This window comes from Callospermophilus lateralis, chromosome 4 (genome assembly GCF_048772815.1).
Source record: "Callospermophilus lateralis isolate mCalLat2 chromosome 4, mCalLat2.hap1, whole genome shotgun sequence".
Classification (NCBI taxonomy): Eukaryota; Metazoa; Chordata; class Mammalia; order Rodentia; family Sciuridae; genus Callospermophilus; species Callospermophilus lateralis.
In genome coordinates this window covers 91,833,503-91,852,527 of record NC_135308.1, presented here as the reverse complement: position 1 = coordinate 91,852,527, position 19,025 = coordinate 91,833,503, and the positions used below count along the sequence as shown (strand labels likewise).

Genomic DNA, 19,025 nt, shown 5'->3' with positions numbered 1-19,025 from the left:
AAAAAGTAGTGGCAGGAGGGATTTCTCAGGGGCCACAGTTTGTAGACTCATTTAGATCTGTGATTGAACAGAAAAATGAGAAACCACTGACATCTTCTGGGAATTTGCTAGAAATGTGAATTCATGAACCTCAAAGTTACTGAATCAGAAACCCCAATGGTGAGGCTCAGCAATCTGTGTTTTAACAAAGCACACCCTGAAGTTTGAGAATCACTGGTATGAATCTTAATTATATAAAATGTGATCCAGTAGCACTGAACCAGCTGTGGTGGCATCACAAGGGGATATCTAAGAAATGCATATTTTGAGTGATCTCAGATCTATTGAATCTTCATTTTGACAAGAGGGATTTGAGAGATGATTCACATGCACATAAACATTTGAGAAGCACTGATTCAGGTGACACTGGTGCTGCCATTTCACAGAACATGCTTGGAATGGTAAGAATACTGACAGCAGTTGTTATATCATCTTTCAAGGAGTTTCATACTCCTGTTTTATAAGTAATAACATTTTCACTGGTATTGACTTGGTTTCTTTTAACCTCATGGTGGCTGCATCCAGAGCATACTGCCATATATTCCAAGTTATGCTGTCAGAGTCCACTCCTATTTTTCTTCTCTCCCTCCTTTCCCTTCTCTCTCTTTCTCCCTCTCTCTAGTAACTCAGTATATACATAGACTACCAGTTACTTCTCACACACAATCCCATCCATTAAGGACTTTGGTGCATTGTTTAAATAAGTATTTCTCAGTGTTTTTTTTTTTTTTCGTAGTTTGGAGCCTTTGTAGAAGACACTTTTTTTCCTTGGCACCCCCCAACAAAATTTTAAAACCACAGATACACCATGTATCTGTTTGTATATTTATTTATTTATTTTTATTAATATTTATTTATTTATTTTTATTTATATTTATATTTTGGGCTATGTATTTGAGAGATTATTTTTGGCCCACCCCACTCAACCAATTTTGATATTGCCATTCTTTCCCCTTTCTCCCCACAAATAAGAGTTCATTTAATAGAGCAAGCCTGGGAGAGATCATCTGGTATGTAATTTCTTCAAAGGATGTATTTGAATCTTCTCTCCATACTTGAGGAACCACCCAAAGAGCAGGGTAGTTAAAGCTATTTAGCCATCAAAAATTTTATGTTCTTGAATTTTATGAGAATGTCCTCATCCACCTTCACTTCATGCTCTGGTTGGAACCCAAAACATCCTCCTTCACACTCATTTTTCTTTCTCTTGCAACAAAGAGGACTTCCTCCTTTTTTCCCAAGATTTTTTTCAACAACTTGTTACTTCCTCTAGAATCATGCCTCAACCAGTGTTTCTCTGTTTTATGATATTTTAAATTTTCCCCTGTTTCCTAGATGCTTCTCTGCTACATTCTTAAAATACACAAATCTCCCTTATCCTAGAAAAATCTGCTGTTGGCTTTACTTTCACCCTCTCATTTCTATACTTCTTGAAAGGTTATCTATACTTCTTTTTACCTATGTGTCCTTCCTGAGGTTTTAGTGTGTAATTTGGAGTCCTGTAGATCTGGTACTTCCTTGCAGTCATCTCATAAACTTTGGTAAAGGCTTGATTTCTCTAAGTCTTACTTACCTTCTCTGTTAAATATTGGCATTGTAGGATTTCTCTGAGGAATAAAATGTTGGAAAAGCTCTAGAACCTGGCCTATAGGAAGTTCTGAAATTATAGTGATTTTTTTTCCCTCAGTCATTTATCTTTCAATTTTGTTGTGACATTTACTAGTCAGGCTACAGCTAAATGGGACCAAACTTCAGTGCTTATTAAACCATATATTTTACTTAGTAATAGTTACATCTTTAACTGTTACTAGTCACTTTCTAACATGGTGGTGTTTTGGTCATTTTTAAAAGATACTCCAAGAAGGATTACAGAAATTCACATATCCTCCAGAAACCATGGAAGACTTTGATACAGAAAATGCTTTTCCGCCTATAGAGGTCACGCTCAAGGTTCATGAGAATGTGATCTTTTTCGAGGATCCTAAGGTTGTAAGGTGGGATGCTGAAGGTACAACAATGCCTTAGCCAGCTTCTTTTTTCCACATTTTTATTGGTGCATTATAATTGTACATGTTGATGGAATTTGTTGTTACATATCTATACATGCACGTGACATAACAATATAATTTGGCTAATATCATTCCCTAGCACTTGCGCGCCCCCTCCTCACTTCCCACTCCTTGGCCCATTTCCTCTATTGATCTCCCTTTGATTTTAGGAGATTGACCCCCAGCTTTCTTTTCCTTTTTTCTCTCTAGCTTCCATATATGCAAGAAAACATATGACCCTTAACTCTCTGAGCCTGACTTATTTCACCTAACGTGATAGTCTCTGGTTCCATCCATTTCTGCAAATGACATCATTTCATTTTTCTTTCTGAAGGAATAAGACTTCATTGTACATTCTTTATCCATTCACCCATTGATGGATACCTAGGCTGGTTCCATAGTTTGTCTATTGTGAATTGTGCTGCTAGGAACATGGGTATGCATGTATCACTGTAAATAAGTTGACTTTAATTCTTTAGGATAAATTCCAAGGAGTGGTATAGCTGGGTCATGTGGTGATTCCATGCCTAGTCTTTTGAAGAACCTCCACACTGATTTCCATAGAAGATGAACCAATTTATAGTCCCACCAACAGTGTAAAAGTGCTCTTTTTTCTCTACATATCCCCTCCAGCCTTTATTTTTGTTTGTATTCTTGATGAGTACCATTCTGACTGATGTGAGATGAAGTCTCAGTGGAGTTGATTTGCATTTCCCTAATTGCTAATGATGTCAAACATTTTTTCATATATTTGTTAGCCATTTATATTTATTCTTTTGAGAAGTGTGTATTCTTTTGCCTATTTATTAATTGGGTTGTTTAATTTTTTGGTGTAAAGGTTTTTTTTTGAGTTCTCTGTATTCAAGATATTAATCCTCTGACAGAATAATAACTAATAAAGATGTTCTCCCATTCTGTGGGTTCTCTCTTCATATTCCTAATTGTTTCTTTTGCTGTGCAGAAGCTTTTTAATTTGATGCTGTCCCATTTATTAATTTTTGGTATTATTTCCTTAACTCTCAGGGTCCTACTGAGAAAGTTGTTGCCTGTGCTGAAAACTCCTCTATGTTTTATTTAGGAGTTGCATAGTTTCTAATTCCTAGGTCTTTGATCTATTTTGAATTGATTTTTGTACAGAGTGAGAGGTAAGGGTCTAATTTCATTCTTCTACGTATGAATAACCAGTTGTCTCCTCACCATTTGTTAAAAAGGCTGTCTTTTCTTCCATGTATGTTTTTGGTATCTTTGATAAGGATCAGATGACTGTATCTGAGTGTGTTTGTCTCTGTCTTGTATTCTGTACCATTGGTCTGTGTGTTTTTATGCAAGTACCATGCAGTTTTTGTTACTATATCTCTGTAGTATAATCTGAAGTCAGGTATTGTGATGTCTCCAGCAATGCTTTTTGGCTTAAAATTGCTTTGCTTAGCTAGCTTTTGTAAGTATGTAATAAAAAGAGGGACAATAATATAAATCCTCAAATTGAACAGAAAACATAGTCTATAAACTGATTTTCTCTTTTCATAATGTCAGGTATAGGGTCTTTGTTGTTTGCTCTTGAAACAAATGGACAGAGTTGGAATTTTAAAGTTTATTGAATTTTGTTAGTTCCTAAATTGTTAGTTTGACATAATCTATGAATAATTACTTTATGGTTATATCATTATGTTTAAAAATGGATGAAAGTATCTCAAATGCTTCATAAAATAACTTCCACTGTCTCATAAAAAATCAGATTGAGGTGATTAATCTTTTATTTTAATGTTAATCATGTATAAATTGCAAACAAGTATTGGAAAACTAGTCACTGTATACCATTTTACAATTTTTGATTCTTGAACCAAGGCAAATTGTTCACACTAATTATTCACACTATTAAAATACAGAGCTATAAAATCAGATGTACCAACAAAAATAGAAGCTAATAATTAGATAATCATTACCAAATACTTGTTTGGAAGTAAGCTAGCTGAATTTGGGGGAATCTCCATCTGGTAAATTTGTGGGCACAGTATAAAGAACCAAGATGAAAACTGTGGAGCTTTATTTTTAGGGTTGTTTTATATCCATTTATTTTTAAAGGATTTACATACTTGGGAACAGACAAGATCATTAAGGCAAAGAGCTCTTATTCCATTTTTGTTACAGGGGCAGAGAACTTAATAACTCATACCAAAAGAGGTAAATATTAATATTTTGTGGTTTAAACTTTTCTTATGAATACTCCAGTGCATACATTTCTGCTTGTGTAGACAAAGCCACATACATTTATGTTCTAGAAGTTGTTTATTACATGGAAAAGTATATTTCTAACAGACTAAACTACAAAATACATCAAACTGAACAATTATGTAATTTCTTCTTTCTTGTTGCTTTAGAGATGTCACATTCATAGAAATGCTCCTAAATATCGCATTTAAATTATACACACTAAATTAGAATGACAAGTTATCTAACTCAATTTATGGAAATATGAACTATTTAGAATTTATATAATGGCACTAATTAGCAACAACTTCCAACCCCTGAAAATTTTAAACTCTGGGGAAGCTTTTTGTGCTTCAAAATTTGGAGACTTATAGGCAATAATTTTTATCTTTACAAATTATTTTTGCTAGTGTAGCAGTATTTGTCAGTGTAATTACATTTATTATTTGATTTCAAGAACAAAAACTAGTCAATAGAAGCTTCCGTGTGAGAAGATGAAAGAACCAACTGGAAATGAAGATAACATCTGGGAAGAGAATGGTTTATTCATCCATCCTATAAATATGCTAAACCATAAGATATATGGAGATAAACGAGAGTAGTTCCTTCCTCTTGAGGTTTTCAGAATTGTAGGAAAGGCGCACAGGGAAAACATTTCCATGCCATGTGGTAGGTGCTAGAATAGACATGAAGTGCCACAGAACACAACAGGGACCTTGGGGGACTTTCTCATAGGATGGTCATGGAACAGGGCTTTAGACACAAAGAAAATGTGTGCATGGAAGCATTTTCTGTCCTCTTGGGTGTACACCTAAGAGTGAGATTGAGGAGTAATTTTACAATGCAGCTTTTTAACAAACTGCCAAACTGTTTTTCAAAGTGCAGTACCATTTTCCATGTCTACTAGCAATGTATGGTTTCATTTCTCCATGTCCTGGCCAACATTTATTATCTGTCATCTTTCTGGTAGACATTAAGTAGACTCTCATTGCAGTTTTAATTTTTATTTCCCTAATGACTAATAGTATAAAACATGCTTATTAGTCTTACATATATCTTCTTTGGCAAAATGTTTATTCAAATCATTTTCCCATCTTAAACTGGCTTTTACTGAGTTGTAAGAGAAACAGAAGACCACATATTGTTTGATTGCATTTATATGAAAAGTCCCAAAATGGTAAATCTTTGGAGACAAGAAGTATATTAATAGCTGCCTGGGACAGAAGGGTGGGAATGAATTGTAAATAGACATAGGGATCTTGGCCAGGTGCAGTGGCACATGCCTGTAATCCCAGCAACTCTGGAGGCTGAGGCAGGAGAATTGTGAGTTCAAAGCCAACTTCAGCAATTTAGCAAGGCCCTAAGCAACTCAGCAAGACCCTGTCTCTAAATAAAATATAAAAAAGGGCTGGGGATGTGTCTCAGTGGTTAAGTGCCCCTGGATTTCATCCCCAGTACCAAAAAAAAAGAAAAAGAAAAAAAAATAGACATAGGGATCTTAATATGGGGGAGATAAAAATAAAAATGTTCTATAACTGGATTATATAATGGTTACACAACTGGTTAAATTTAATAACAATTTACTAAAATCAGGTGAATTTTAAAGTTGTTTTAAAACAAAGGTGAAGGGAATTTCTCTAAAATGTTGAGTAGAGGAGTATTCTAGGAAGAACGAACTACATGTGCAAAGACACAGAAGTAAACATCAGGAGAGAATGAAAAGTGGGGCTGAAAACAGGTGTGAGAAATATCAAGGGACAAAGCCAGTGTCAAAGGTCCACTCTCAAGGTCTTAACAGCCCACACTGCAGAGTTTGGACTTGATCCTAGCAGCACAGAAACTCCCAGAAAATTTAGCTTAATTTTGAGCTTCTGTTCTTAAAGTAAAGATCAATTTATACACACAGTGATTATTTAGATAGTTTCATTCATCTTATCATAGGAAATTATAATAATTCATCTTATCATAAAATTATCACTTTCTTCCTTCACTATAAAGGTAAACGTTGGAGAACTGATGGCATCAGTAATGTATCTTACGATGCAGAAGCAAGACTTATATCATTCAACCTGGAAACTTTTGGTCCTGTTACCTTGATTCAAGACTCTCATGTTAACATGCCATTCCTGTCATGGGAATTAAAACCACTTGAAATTAATAATATACTTTTAATTGTGACTACATTATTTACTGAGATTCAGATACAAATTAAGGTGAGTTACTATTATAGCAAGTCTGTGCATATATGTCAAAAAATCACCACTGGTTTATATATTGTCTTTTGTGATTACATCCAGACTTTGTTCTGAGTCATTGTTCCTAAATAAGATATTGATTGATTGAACATGCAATGACATGTAAGTAGTGAGGCTCAAATATGTACCCTAAAGTTACTAGGGTTATATCAATTAATGGACCAACAAGTCTGGTTGTGGTATGACTTGTGGTATCATCCAACCGTATGTAATCCCCTTGGAATTGGTCTCCCTCTGAATTGAGACTTATTGCTTATCAGTCTGAAATTACATAGCCTGAAATTTATAAAGCCACAAGTGGATTAGTGGCTGCCTGGGGCTGAGAATGAATATTAATTAAAAATGAGTGTAAGGGATTTTATTAAGTGGGATGAAAATGTTCTAAAACTGATTTATGTGATAGTTTTACTACTAAAAATCATTGGATTCTATATGTGAAATGAGTGGATTTTATGATATGTAAAATATATTTCAGTGAAGTTTTTAAAGATTCTTTAGACTTCCTTATGAGTGTTGTAGAAAAATCAAAATATTATCAAGCTTTGCTTTTAAAACAAGATGGGATGAGAGAGCACTCTGGACTGTCAATGCTGTAATGGCCCTTAAAATATTTCTGATATACCATCACATTTTATATGGGGGTAAATTGAGGCTCAATGCATCAGGAGGTTAAGTGACCTTCTTAAGATTGCATAGAGGGTTATAATGGGGGCTTCCTCTCAGTGCTTCCAACCCATTTGGTGCTACTGTACTTATGCCATGCCATCCCAGCAGCACTGAAGATTCCTGAGCATACTCTTACTCTAGGCTGATGGAAAGTTATGAACACTTTCAGTGTCCATTTTTGAATATGAAGGCTGAAATGCCAAGGGTTGTACAGTGCATTTTCAAGTCAGATTTTAAAGGTACATCTGTACTATATAATGGACTAGTTATTATATTGAGCTCCTGAAATGTGATCAGTCCAAATTAACAAGTGCTATAGTTGTAAAATACATATCAGATTTTGAATACTTAGTATAAAAATGCAAATTGTCTCAATAATTTTATACTGATTATGTATTGAAATATTTTAGACATATTGGGCTAAATAGGATATATTAACCTTTAGGAAAAAACTTTTGAGATGTGAACTCTATACATCTTCAAATTGCCAGTTTGCCAAACCTTAAAACTGGTAGATTTATATCATTAACTTTCACATGTTAAATAATTAAGATCAATCTCTAAAATTACAATCATGGTTTCATAGTTTTTTGCTTTTTTGTTTGTTTGTTTTGGGTACTGGGGATTGAGCTTGGGGGCACTCAACCACTGAGCCACATCCCCAGCCCTATTTTGTGTTTCATTTAGAAACATGTTCTCACTGAGTTTCTTAGTGCCTTGGTGTTCCTTAGGCTGGCGTTGAACTCACAATCCTCCTGTCTCAGCTTCCTGAGCAGTTGGGATTATAGGCATGCACCTGCCTGGCTTTTGTAGCTGTTTTAATTTCAATGTGAACATACTTTATATTTTCATATGATAACATAAAATAGGAGAGGATTTGAGGATCTGAGGTCCAATTGATTATTCAAATGAAGCCTATAGAGAGTAAATTGATTTAAGGTAACATGAGGACTTTGTGGTACCATTTCAGATTAGATCTAAAACATACCTGCCCTGTAGTCTTTTTAGTATACTGGTAGGTTTTTTAAAAATCTACAGAATGAACATAAGGACTAGACCTGGAATGGTCCTGGAGTAATTTCTTTCACTTTCTATCAAAGATTTTCTTTTTCTTATTTTAACTCAGGAAAACCTCTGCATGTTAATTTCAATCAAAATAAAAGACAAAGAACATGTTTCTAATTTGGAAGGAAAATGGATGAGTCCTATATCTTTCATTTTTGCTCTGAAAGAAGCTGGATTGAACATCTTCCCATCGGGACACTCTCATTTTTATGTTGTTACAAACAATAAGGTATGAAGGAATCTTTCCAAATTTAATGTAGCGTACATTTAGAATGTTGGCAAATATTTAATTTAATATAAGTCCTAAGGTGCAATGTGAGTTTTATAGATTCAGCTACACAGGATTAAATTTAGAAAGGAAGAATAAGTGAAGAAATGAGACGTCCAGAGTCTTCTCAAGTATGTAATAATCTCCCCCAAGAATTAAATCTATAGCAGATCTTCATATTGGCAAGTATAGCACATCGTGGCCTGTCATTTTAGTGCAAAAATTGTCCAGGCTACTTCTCATTTTGCATATTTTCTTTCCTTTTCCATGATTATTAAGATTTCTTAAGAGAGTAACTCTGCACTGCCTCAAACACAGACAAAATTAAACATATAAAAAGCCCTTTAAATATACCAAGCCACTTTCCTTGGTTTCTTGGAAGAGCCTCCATGTCTATGTGCTCCTTTCTGTTACTCATAGGGTTTAAATAAGATCCCTCCACACTAACCTGGGACAGCCACGAGGACAGCAGCTGTTTTTTTTTTTTTTTTTTTTTTTTTTTAATAATTTTGGTTCTTCTAGCACCTAGCATATTCCCAGAATAAAATGCTTAGTAAACAATTGTGATATATGAAGACACAAGTGCTTCTAATAAATTGTCTTTGTAATAAATGTCTTTGTAGGCAGAAGAGTTACATGCTTCAGAATGTGTTTATGAATACCCTAGAAAATAGTAAACAAAATATGTAGCCATTTATATAACATTTGGCAATACTCATCTAGCAAAAGGTATCTAACTGTATGCATAGAAAAAAATGTCAACTCAAATTACCTGTAGTAACTACTATGACAAATGTGGTATCCTATTTGTTTTCAGAATAGTCAATTTTTTTTCCTGAACACTTATATATGGTAGGGGCATTGATTTAAATATTAGGAAAAAATGAGTAAACCAAAGCCCCCTGCCCCTTTAAAGCTTATATTCTTTAGAGGGAAAGAAAAATAGGATGGTCATGTAAATTAAAAAGGTGAAAAGTGTTATATAAAAAGGAAAAAAATCAGATCAGGAATAGTAGGGTTGGGGAGTGTACAGTATCAAGGAGGGTGCTGGGAAGGAAGACTCAGGAGGTCAAATATGAGTAAAGCTTGACGGTGTGGAATTTAGCTAAAAATGGATCTGGGGAAACAGCTTCCAGGTAGAGAGAACAGCTGGAGCAATAACCCTGAAGGAATAGCCAGGACTGGACCAGCAGCAAGGAGCCTGGAACTGAGAGAGCAAAGGAAGAAGAGGAGATAAGGCCAGATAGCTGATGTGGGGGGTATATGTAGTGGCAGAGGCAGATCACAGAGGACCTGTGTAGACATCAACAACTTTGGATTCTACTTAGAAAGGGAAGAAATCCATTGTTAAATTTTAATAGAGAAGTCATATAATCTGACTTAAATTTTTAAATGAATCCTTATGTGTTAAGGATGGAAGGGAGATTTGTTGGGAGGCTCCAAGGTCAGTTCTGTTTGTATTTACAGAATCCATCAGTAGAAATGAGAGCTTATCGACAAATGGCCCTGCTAAGTTCTGCTTTTGCATTTGGTTGGAGCAAGTGGAATATAGTATGTAATACTACAAAAGTTATATTTAAGGTATAGTATGCAAAGCCCATAAAACTTTGTTTTCCAAAATAGGTACTCAAAAACTAGGTAACTGTAGACATGACTTCTCCTCTTACAAAGGTTAATAAAATCAACCTTCAAAAATAATGAAAAATATAAGACCTACCTATTTAAAGGTAATGACTTTGTGGTCCATTATGGTATCAAATGTTCATGCCTTCATATACCTCTTTTTTATATATATATATTTATTTTTTAGTTGTACACAATATGTTTATTTTGTTTATTTGTTTTTATGCAGTGCTGAGGATCGAACCTAGGGCCTCGCGTGTGCTAAGCGAGTGCTCTTTACATTGATTTAAAAACAAATGAAAGCCTTTAACATTATATATATTTTATATATATATATATACACACACACACACAGATTAAAAAGGTGAAAAGTGTTATGTAAAAAGAAAAAAAACAGGAATAGTGGGGTTGGGCAGTGTATAGTATTGAGGAGGGTGCTGGGAAGGAGGACTCAGGAGGTCAGACATAAATAAAGCTTGAAAGTGAAGAATTTAGCTAAAAATGAATCTGGGGAAATATATATATATATATATATATATATATATATATGTATTTCACAGGCTCCTGAGAGGATTAAGCTTCCAACTTCACTTTCTACTGACACATTTAGTATTGTCTGACAGATAAAGTATATCAAATCCTAAAAGTTGAAGTGCTGGGGATCAAATTCAGGGCATCATGCATACTAGGCAAGTAAATTCTACCATTGAGCTACACTCCCAGTCCCTGACTGATGAATATTTTAGTACAAATTATTATTCTTATTTCCTTCACTCAAATATAAGCTCCTTGAGGGCAGAGTTTTGTTGCTCCAGTTATTAATATATGTGGGTTATCTCCCCCCTGCATTTCACTGTTACATCCCCACCACCTATAACAGTACCTGGAACATGATAGGCACTCAATATTTTTGCCTCAATTAATGTGAATAAGCTCCATAAATATAGTTTCATGGTTTAAAAATAATTCAAGTAATACTCAACTACAAAAGTCCTTAATAAGAGAAGAACTGCTAACAGATTTTCCTGATTTTCTTTAGGCAAGGGAACAACCAACTGAAGAGCTTATTGAGAATCCTAAGTGGGTCCTTTTAATGTTTAGTGGTGACAGAGCACAAAGACTCAAGATGGATGAAAACAGTGATTCATACTCAGAAGCACTTAAAGAAGGAACTGAGTTTCATTCCACTCTATATCACATGTTGAAGGATGTTGCTTCCAGGGAAGCAATGGAGAAAATCAATAATTCCAACTGTCTATTTATTGACTCTGTTTGTCATATGCTGCTCTCTATTAGATTTCTCAGCTATTCTTAAATCTCTACTTGTAAACTATTCAATGTGAAGAATCAAACATGTTTGGGGAAAACAATCAGGTATTTTTCAAAGTGAATAATTTTAAAACAGGCTATTAAAATTATTGAATAGTATTTTATATCCAAATTTTATTTTAAACAAAGTAGGCTTTTTTCTTTGGGCTATTGAGAATTTCAGCTTTCACTGTATAAAGATTTAAATGGATCTTTATTTAGATAAGTTTAGCAAAACAATATATATTTCTTTCTCAAAGAGCTCATTAAAATATAGGCAAATTCTCCTCCCTTTAGTTTAGTTGGGAAGGTGATTACAAAAAATGGGAATGTAAAACATTTTACAGTTGTTCTAAGAACCTCTGGTTTTGTACTATACTTTCCCAACTAAAAGTTACTAATTTATTAAGTTCAGATACTGAAACATTAAAAATCAAGATATCAGGATGCACTACATCACACTGGTGATTCACTGGTCACTGGATCACTGTTCACACTGGTGGTGGCCCATTGTGGCAGAGGCTGGTAAATGGCCACAAGATATGTTCTAGAGATAACCAGGAGTCCCCTTCCTGTGTGGGGGCAGCATCCACAGATTTTTGGAAAAATCGGCCTGTGAGGAAGCTCATCAGAGCTGCAAACAGTACAATGAACACCACAGAAATCCAGAAGGCCTTGTTAGCCTTCCTGACGGAAGTCTTGAGATTTGTTGCCCAGGAAGCTATTGTGTCATAACTATGAGGAAAACACAAAAAGACGTGGGTAAGCATAATTATTTGTTATTAGAAACACTCGTTTTGCTAACAGCACTAATCAAGTCATTGATATGACCTACACACTACAATGCTGCCCTATGATGTATCCTCTTGGTTTGGGGCACAATGCGCCCCCCAATTTCCACTTAGAATTACATATGCTCTGCTGAGAACCTGGAAATTATGTGGTTTAGGCATTAACTCCTAAAAAGTACTACACATATTCAACTTATTCTTTCAATCAGGTAAAGCAACTTTTACTCCTGCAGTGGAACCAAAATATTTACTTGGTAGAACAGGTTGTGTGTTTATGGTCTTATATATGTGTATATATACATGTCATTTCTCACTAAAATTATTTTTTAGAAATACAAGAAACTAAGCATCTTAGAGGTGACAGTTCATTTAATTAGGACAACACAATGACATATAGGTACTGCTGTCATGTCAATTTCCCAAATGAAGACACCAGTGCTTACAAATGGATGTACTTGCCCAGGTCACACAGCTAGTGAGAGAGCTGAAATTTGAGCCTAGGCTATCTGGTTTCAGAATTAAGTTCCTAACATTGTCAACTCTTCTGCCTCTTGTAAAATATGTTCAGGGATAACTATTGTAGTAGATCATGTAAAGTTTGTTAAATTTGTTATTCATATTATATTGAACAATTTGGCATGTCTTTTAGTAAAGGAATTTGATTAGGACTATTAATCCTGCCTTTCCCTTTCTCCTCATGTGGTATCATTTAGCAAGCAGGCAACTTACATGGAAGAGATGTCCCACTTTGATGGATTAGTTTTCTTTTCAGAAAGGCTTGTCTTCCTTGTTCTTTCTACTATTTCTTCTTCAGGAGGTTCTGAGTCATCTTTAGTTCTGTGAATAAATATTGTTTTTAAATATTGAAACTAATTATAATATGCTATAACTTTTAAAATATTGCTGATTTGCTGTGTAACTCAAGGGGTGCATGAATATTTGTCTTGCTTAATGAAGATTTGATATCCAAAAATTAAATTTCTATAAATTTGGTGATAAAAATAACTTCTATATAGAAAAATAGTAAATGCTCATATAAAAAGCAGAGATAATAACCAAGGCACACAAAACAAAGAAATAGACAAAAACATATAATTAACTAATGTTATCACTGCAATTTCTTTCTCAACTTACATCATATATATATATGTAGATAGATATATAGATATAGATATTATCTTTAATCATACTTTACAAAGAGGATAAATGACCTACATATAATTTTTTTCATTTGAAATATGGTGAAAAAATTTCTCATTGCTTGGAGTAAAATGAAGTGTCATTTCTTCTCTTTCTCTGAAAATCTTAAAATGTTCATGAAAATATTTTCAATGCCAAGCTAATTAAACTAATATTCAATGTACTGGAGAATAGCATATGACTTGACTATATTTCCTGCACCTGAATGAAACCTAATTGTTTTATGATTATAATGTTCACTAAAGGTTCCTAGCTGGATTTGAACTTTTAAATCCTAAATATGTTATGCCCTCACAATTGCCAAAGGAAACTGTTTTAATTTTTAAAAATTTTTTCCAGTCACACATCTACAGGAAATATAAAGGAAACAAGGCCCCAAAGGCAAAATCAATTGTAATTTTCTCCATGAACCAATATTTTGTTTACAAAGACTTCTTAGTTTTCAATCTTTTGAAGGAACCTCTTTTTCCCCACCCTGTTTGTAACAGGCTCCCAGGAGTTAGAAAAATAAAAAGAATCTGAGGGTAGGCAACAATGTCAGATTGTCTTTATATTGCTTAGGATTGAGGATAATCGCATGGGAGGTATTTCAAAATGACCATAAAATGACCATAAAATATTTCGTTAAGATATCTCAACTAACAGATGAGAAAACTAAGTCCAAGTAATCTTAGGCAGTTTGTCTGCTGTCTTCCAAGGACAGAGGCAGCATTTCTTCACTTTCTTCCTCCTTGTCCTCTACCTTCACTATAGAAGTAAACAGTATATTTTGTTTAATTTGCTGGATATAGAGACAATAGTATAGTTTAATTTCCCTCCTCTTCATTTATATAAATGGATGGAGGCACATATATTCCTATCTTTCATGAACACACACACACACACACACACACACACACACACACACACTTCATGTTCTAAAAATTTAATTGGTACATTGTAATTATGCAGGATAGTGGGACTCATTTTATGTATTTAAACAACATATAGTATAATTTTTAAAAAAATCTAATTAGATGAAGATTTTACTTCTGTGGCTCTTTATTGACTTTTCCCCAAGGACAAACACCTAAACAGGAAAAAAAATGATCTTTACCAATTGGACAAATTTTAAGGATTTTTCTAACCACAAACCTTCCCATTGTGTTGCTAAAAGAGTGAATGTATTCACAGATAATTTTCATAGAGTGCTTTAGGGGTGATAAAAATCTTCCACAATTAACTATATTTTTGAGGCAGCATCAATCTCATTTCCATGGAACTACTGTGGTCCCCATTTTTATGCCCCAGCTTATGTCATGTTAGGAAATGCACTTACTTCAGTTCACATTTTTCATCTTCAGCATCTGCCCAGGAATAGGTGCTAATAAATCGATGTAATGAGGGACGGTGTTCACTCTGCTTTGACCCCAAAATACGCCTAAGCAAAGAAGACAATAGCCACATATCAAAATAAACATATCTGTAGCCATTGTAAATTATTTCCTACAGTTTAAATCAAAACAAAAATTACATTTTCTAATTTTTTCCTTGGCACATTCACATAACTCTTATTTCTTAATAAAAATCAACATATGCCAGTTTTTTATATTTATTTATGCTCTGGACAAATTAGAAGTTGCACTACTATTTCAAATGCTTATTTACTTTATCCCATTATAAAACAGTGAGGTTCCAAAAGTGAAACCACAAAAATCACACTCACCAACTGCTGGACCTCCTGCTGAATCTGTCATTATTTTCCATCCCAGCAACCTTTAGAATTTCAGATGTTAAACAATAATATGTATTTAGTGAAGTTATATTTTGTTACATAAAAATGAATGTGCTTTTGATTAAGAACACTTACCATTGCTGCATTTCCAATATTTCTGGGTAAAGAAGCAATAGTCACTCTTCGTAGAGAAGATGGCTACCCAAAGGGGATAAGTGTACATTTAGAAAATTCTCAATATTTGTTCCCTACATACAACACTGATACATATGCATGTAACATACACATCTATACCCTTAACCACTACTGAGTTGAACAGGAGACATTCTAAAAGATTTTTTATGGGCAAATTGCATTTCAGAAATATTTTCCCAATTTATATTCTACTTTCTCCAATACTGATTATAATCCTTGCCAGTAAGACAAGGGATATAAAACTTCTTGAGTTTCATTTATTTGGCTCCTAGTAACATGGAGTGTTGTTTTCCTATGTTGGAAGTACATATTTGTTCTGAGAATGGCTTGTTTATGTCTGTGACCTTTGCTCATGTTTTATTTCTATGGAAGAAAATGTTTTCATTGTTAGTCCAGCCAAATGCATTCTTCTGTTTTGTTATCTTTGTTTTTATGCTTAAAAATAGTTTCCTAATTCAAGAGGAGATAAATAGGCACCTACAGTTATGGTTTCTTTAATTTCATTTTTTAAATATACTTAGGATTTCATGATTTTTTAATTAAATTTAACTGTTACATAAAGATTATACATATACACAAGAAAAAGCAATGTTTTGATGCATGTATGTATTATGTAATTTTTAAATCAGGTTAAACTGTCTCCTTAAACATCCTTCCTTGATGGTGAAAATTTTCAAAAATCCTTTAGGTTTTTGAAATGCACTGTACTTTTCCGTTAGCTATAGTCTCCCTACTGTGCAACCACACACTGGAACTTCTTGCTCCTATCTAACTGTAGCTTAGTGTCTATTGATCAACACCCCTCACCCATTCTCCACAGTCTCTGGTAACCACCATTCCACTTTCAACTTTTGTGAGATCACAGTTTTTTGATTCTACAAGAGTAAGTTTTCATGATATTTTAAAAAAAAGATGTGTTTATATATCTACCTTGAGACTTGTGCTGGAAATAATATTTAGTATTATGTGGTTTAATTAAATGCAACTTAAAAGATATAAAAATATTTTAAATGCAGTAAATAAACTAAGAGGTTTCTTGTGAGTTCTTAAACTGTCATCTGTAATTGAATTTCACTGGTTAGTTGAGCACCCCAAGATTATCAAATTCCAGTTTGAGCAACCTGGTTTCTGATCACTTTCTGTGTTTCTCTGAAAAATATTTAGATGGAAAAATTTAAAGTCACTTGCTCAAAATATTGAAGCTGTGGTAAAAACCACTAACTGATCTTCAATATCCTATTCTCCTCTCCTTATTATAAGACTGATTTTTTAACAAGGCATATAACTTCCTGAGGAAAAACCATATTTTCTAGTTTAATTTTTCACCATGGATGGAAAGAGAAATGCCATGGGTCTTTTCAGGGAGAGGAAATGCTGGTCTTTGATTCTTTTATTTCTTTGCAATGACTCGACATAATGGTGAGGTGTTGGTGACTGGATCTAAAATAGCAACCTTACATGAGGATGAAGCCAAGGGCTGAGCAAGAAAGGAGGATTTTGTCAGTCTGCCTTACTACTATCACATTGCCTATTTCCAAATTTGGTTCATATGATAGAAAATATTGCAAAACTGGCTTTTCTCATATTGCCAGACAAACTTGATTGATATCCAAATAAAGCAGGAAGTATAAAAACATACTTTCTAAACTATATCTAAATAAAGTCACACATATATACATGCATATGAATATAATCACTGATTTGTGGTTTACACTTAAAGGCACATAACTTCAAAGAATATTTTAAAGCCACTTTGGTTATAATATATTCATTAAATGATTTATCAAGTGAATTAGTGATTACCTTGGAGTTCAGAGAAGCTGAACGTTTTTTAATCTGGCAGTCATCTACAAGGAAAAATATTTGCACGTTAGAAATCACACATACGATTAATGTTAAAACAGTTGTTTTCATTTTTTACAAGTAAAGCAAAGGTCAGAAAATATTTAAGACTCTAGAGACTATTGAGTAATATAAAAACCATTTATCATTTATTTGGTGATTCATAACAGTTGCCATCTTCACCAATGGAAAACAGTCTTCCATGTCACTGTAGATGTTCACAAAGCCTACAAGCACATGGCAGCCACAAAAGGACTGTCTGGTGAATAAAGAAATCCATGAGTGCAGATTAGAAGAGCATCAAATATGATTACATTTCCAGAAGGAACATCAGTAAAATAAGAATTCTACTTAGAAATGTTCACACTGTTTAATGAAAAATCATAAGATTTATAAAAACTGTATGTTAAAATAGTTCCCATGGCCTCATCTTCCATTTTCCAATCAGTTGGCTTTTTGAAAGCCAAGATCTTTCCTCCTCTGAGGAATTCAAAATCACTATTGATGAGAGTGGCTCATTTAAGCTATTGTATCTTATGTGTGGGAAAAGAGCCAATTCTTACATATCCTGAAAAGACCACTCCTGTCAATACAGTAGATTAAATATATTCTCTCATCTCAGCAATCTAAATTGATTTAGTAAATTTTTGGTGTCATTATCAATGAAATCTTTTGTGGCTTCTAATCTATTTTCTGACATTTTACTTTTGTCTATATAAATAATAGGAGTAAGTTATTTTTCCAATATAGTCTTACCTAAAGGTCTTATTCTAAACACACAATACAGTAAGAGTATGAAAGAAGAGAATGATAGAAAAATGTAACTAACACTGTGATCTTCAAGTTTTATTACCTTCATCTTCAAGAGGGTTAAAAGATCTTTCATTCTGCAAGAGAACCTGTTTCAGTTCTTCTAATTCAGCATGCTCTTTGGCATACATTCTCTTCAAGTTTTCTACATGCTGAATCATCACTTCAACTGCTTTACTAACCCGGCTTTCCTAGTAGGAAAAGAGCAAATTTACATTGAAAATACTTTTCTTAACAATTAAAAGATGGGGATTAAACACATGCATTTACCTTCACTCCATCTCTAAATCCAACTAAAATGTCAAAGGTATTTTTTAAGAAGAGATGAGTCTACAAGGGCAAACAGAAGAGGTTATAATAGCAACATTTGGAAAGCAGGAAAGTAAAAGGATTCATGCTAAATGACTAAGACCTGAGAAAGCTGGACCCTGAAACAGGATGTAAAAAGGAGCTAGAAGCAACCTAGGTTGTGCCACAAAGTCTCAAAGGCTTAAGACTGGTGCCTCTAGAAGTAGAGCTGAAGATAGGCATGTGAGCATGAAGATAGTTGGAATCTGAAAACATGACAGAGCCATAGATTCAATCCCCTCTGGCCAGCAGAGCACTTTCCCTATAACCACTGTGGTGAAAGATAATCAGGTTGAATATCTAGAGAGAGGTAAACAAAGGTTCTGTGAATTGGGATTATACAGAGAGTTGGTGAAGACTATCTCATGGATATACACAAAAGTCTGGGTACCTGTAGGTTCTGAGTTCTCTCGACCTTATTCCTCTTTCTAGTTCCTAACACTGGCACCCAGGATTCTACCCTCAGGCAGGTAGCTGGAAGATTTTTTTTCTGGAGAACCCAACTTCCCAACATGAAAGTTCTTAAGTACAGACATTGGGGGTACCCCAATGAAGCATTCTAGTTTGTGTAAAGCTCAAAATCAAGAATTTTGCCCCATTCAACATAGAGCTTCCAATTAGCTCCACGGTGGAGCACAAGATATG

At 34.1% G+C, this 19,025-nt stretch overlaps 2 protein-coding genes across 6 annotated transcripts in view; one reads left to right on the top strand and one right to left on the bottom strand.

Annotated features, from left to right (window-relative positions):
• The window catches only part of Dnai7 (dynein axonemal intermediate chain 7), a 74,839-nt gene extending 63,196 nt beyond the window's left edge, over nt 1–11,643 (top strand). For both annotated transcript variants that reach the window (XM_076854218.1, XM_076854217.1), the window contains 5 exons: nt 1,891–2,047; nt 6,294–6,508; nt 8,343–8,510; nt 10,017–10,130; nt 11,212–11,643. In XM_076854218.1, the coding sequence (XP_076710333.1) occupies nt 1,891–2,047; nt 6,294–6,508; nt 8,343–8,510; nt 10,017–10,130; nt 11,212–11,487 (930 nt within the window). In that variant the 3' untranslated portion in view covers nt 11,488–11,643. The remainder of the gene's footprint in view (nt 1–1,890; nt 2,048–6,293; nt 6,509–8,342; nt 8,511–10,016; nt 10,131–11,211) is intronic.
• Nucleotides 11,640–19,025, bottom strand: part of Irag2 (inositol 1,4,5-triphosphate receptor associated 2) — a 121,169-nt gene continuing 113,783 nt past the window's right edge. For all 4 annotated transcript variants that reach the window (XM_076854213.1, XM_076854214.1, XM_076854216.1 and 1 more), the window contains 7 exons: nt 18,076–18,223; nt 17,184–17,227; nt 15,321–15,383; nt 15,177–15,226; nt 14,790–14,891; nt 13,001–13,108; nt 11,640–12,215 (listed from right to left, as the gene is read on the bottom strand). In XM_076854213.1, coding sequence (XP_076710328.1) covers nt 11,972–12,215; nt 13,001–13,108; nt 14,790–14,891; nt 15,177–15,226; nt 15,321–15,383; nt 17,184–17,227; nt 18,076–18,223 — 759 coding nt within the window. In that variant the 3' untranslated portion in view covers nt 11,640–11,971. The remainder of the gene's footprint in view (nt 12,216–13,000; nt 13,109–14,789; nt 14,892–15,176; nt 15,227–15,320; nt 15,384–17,183; nt 17,228–18,075; nt 18,224–19,025) is intronic.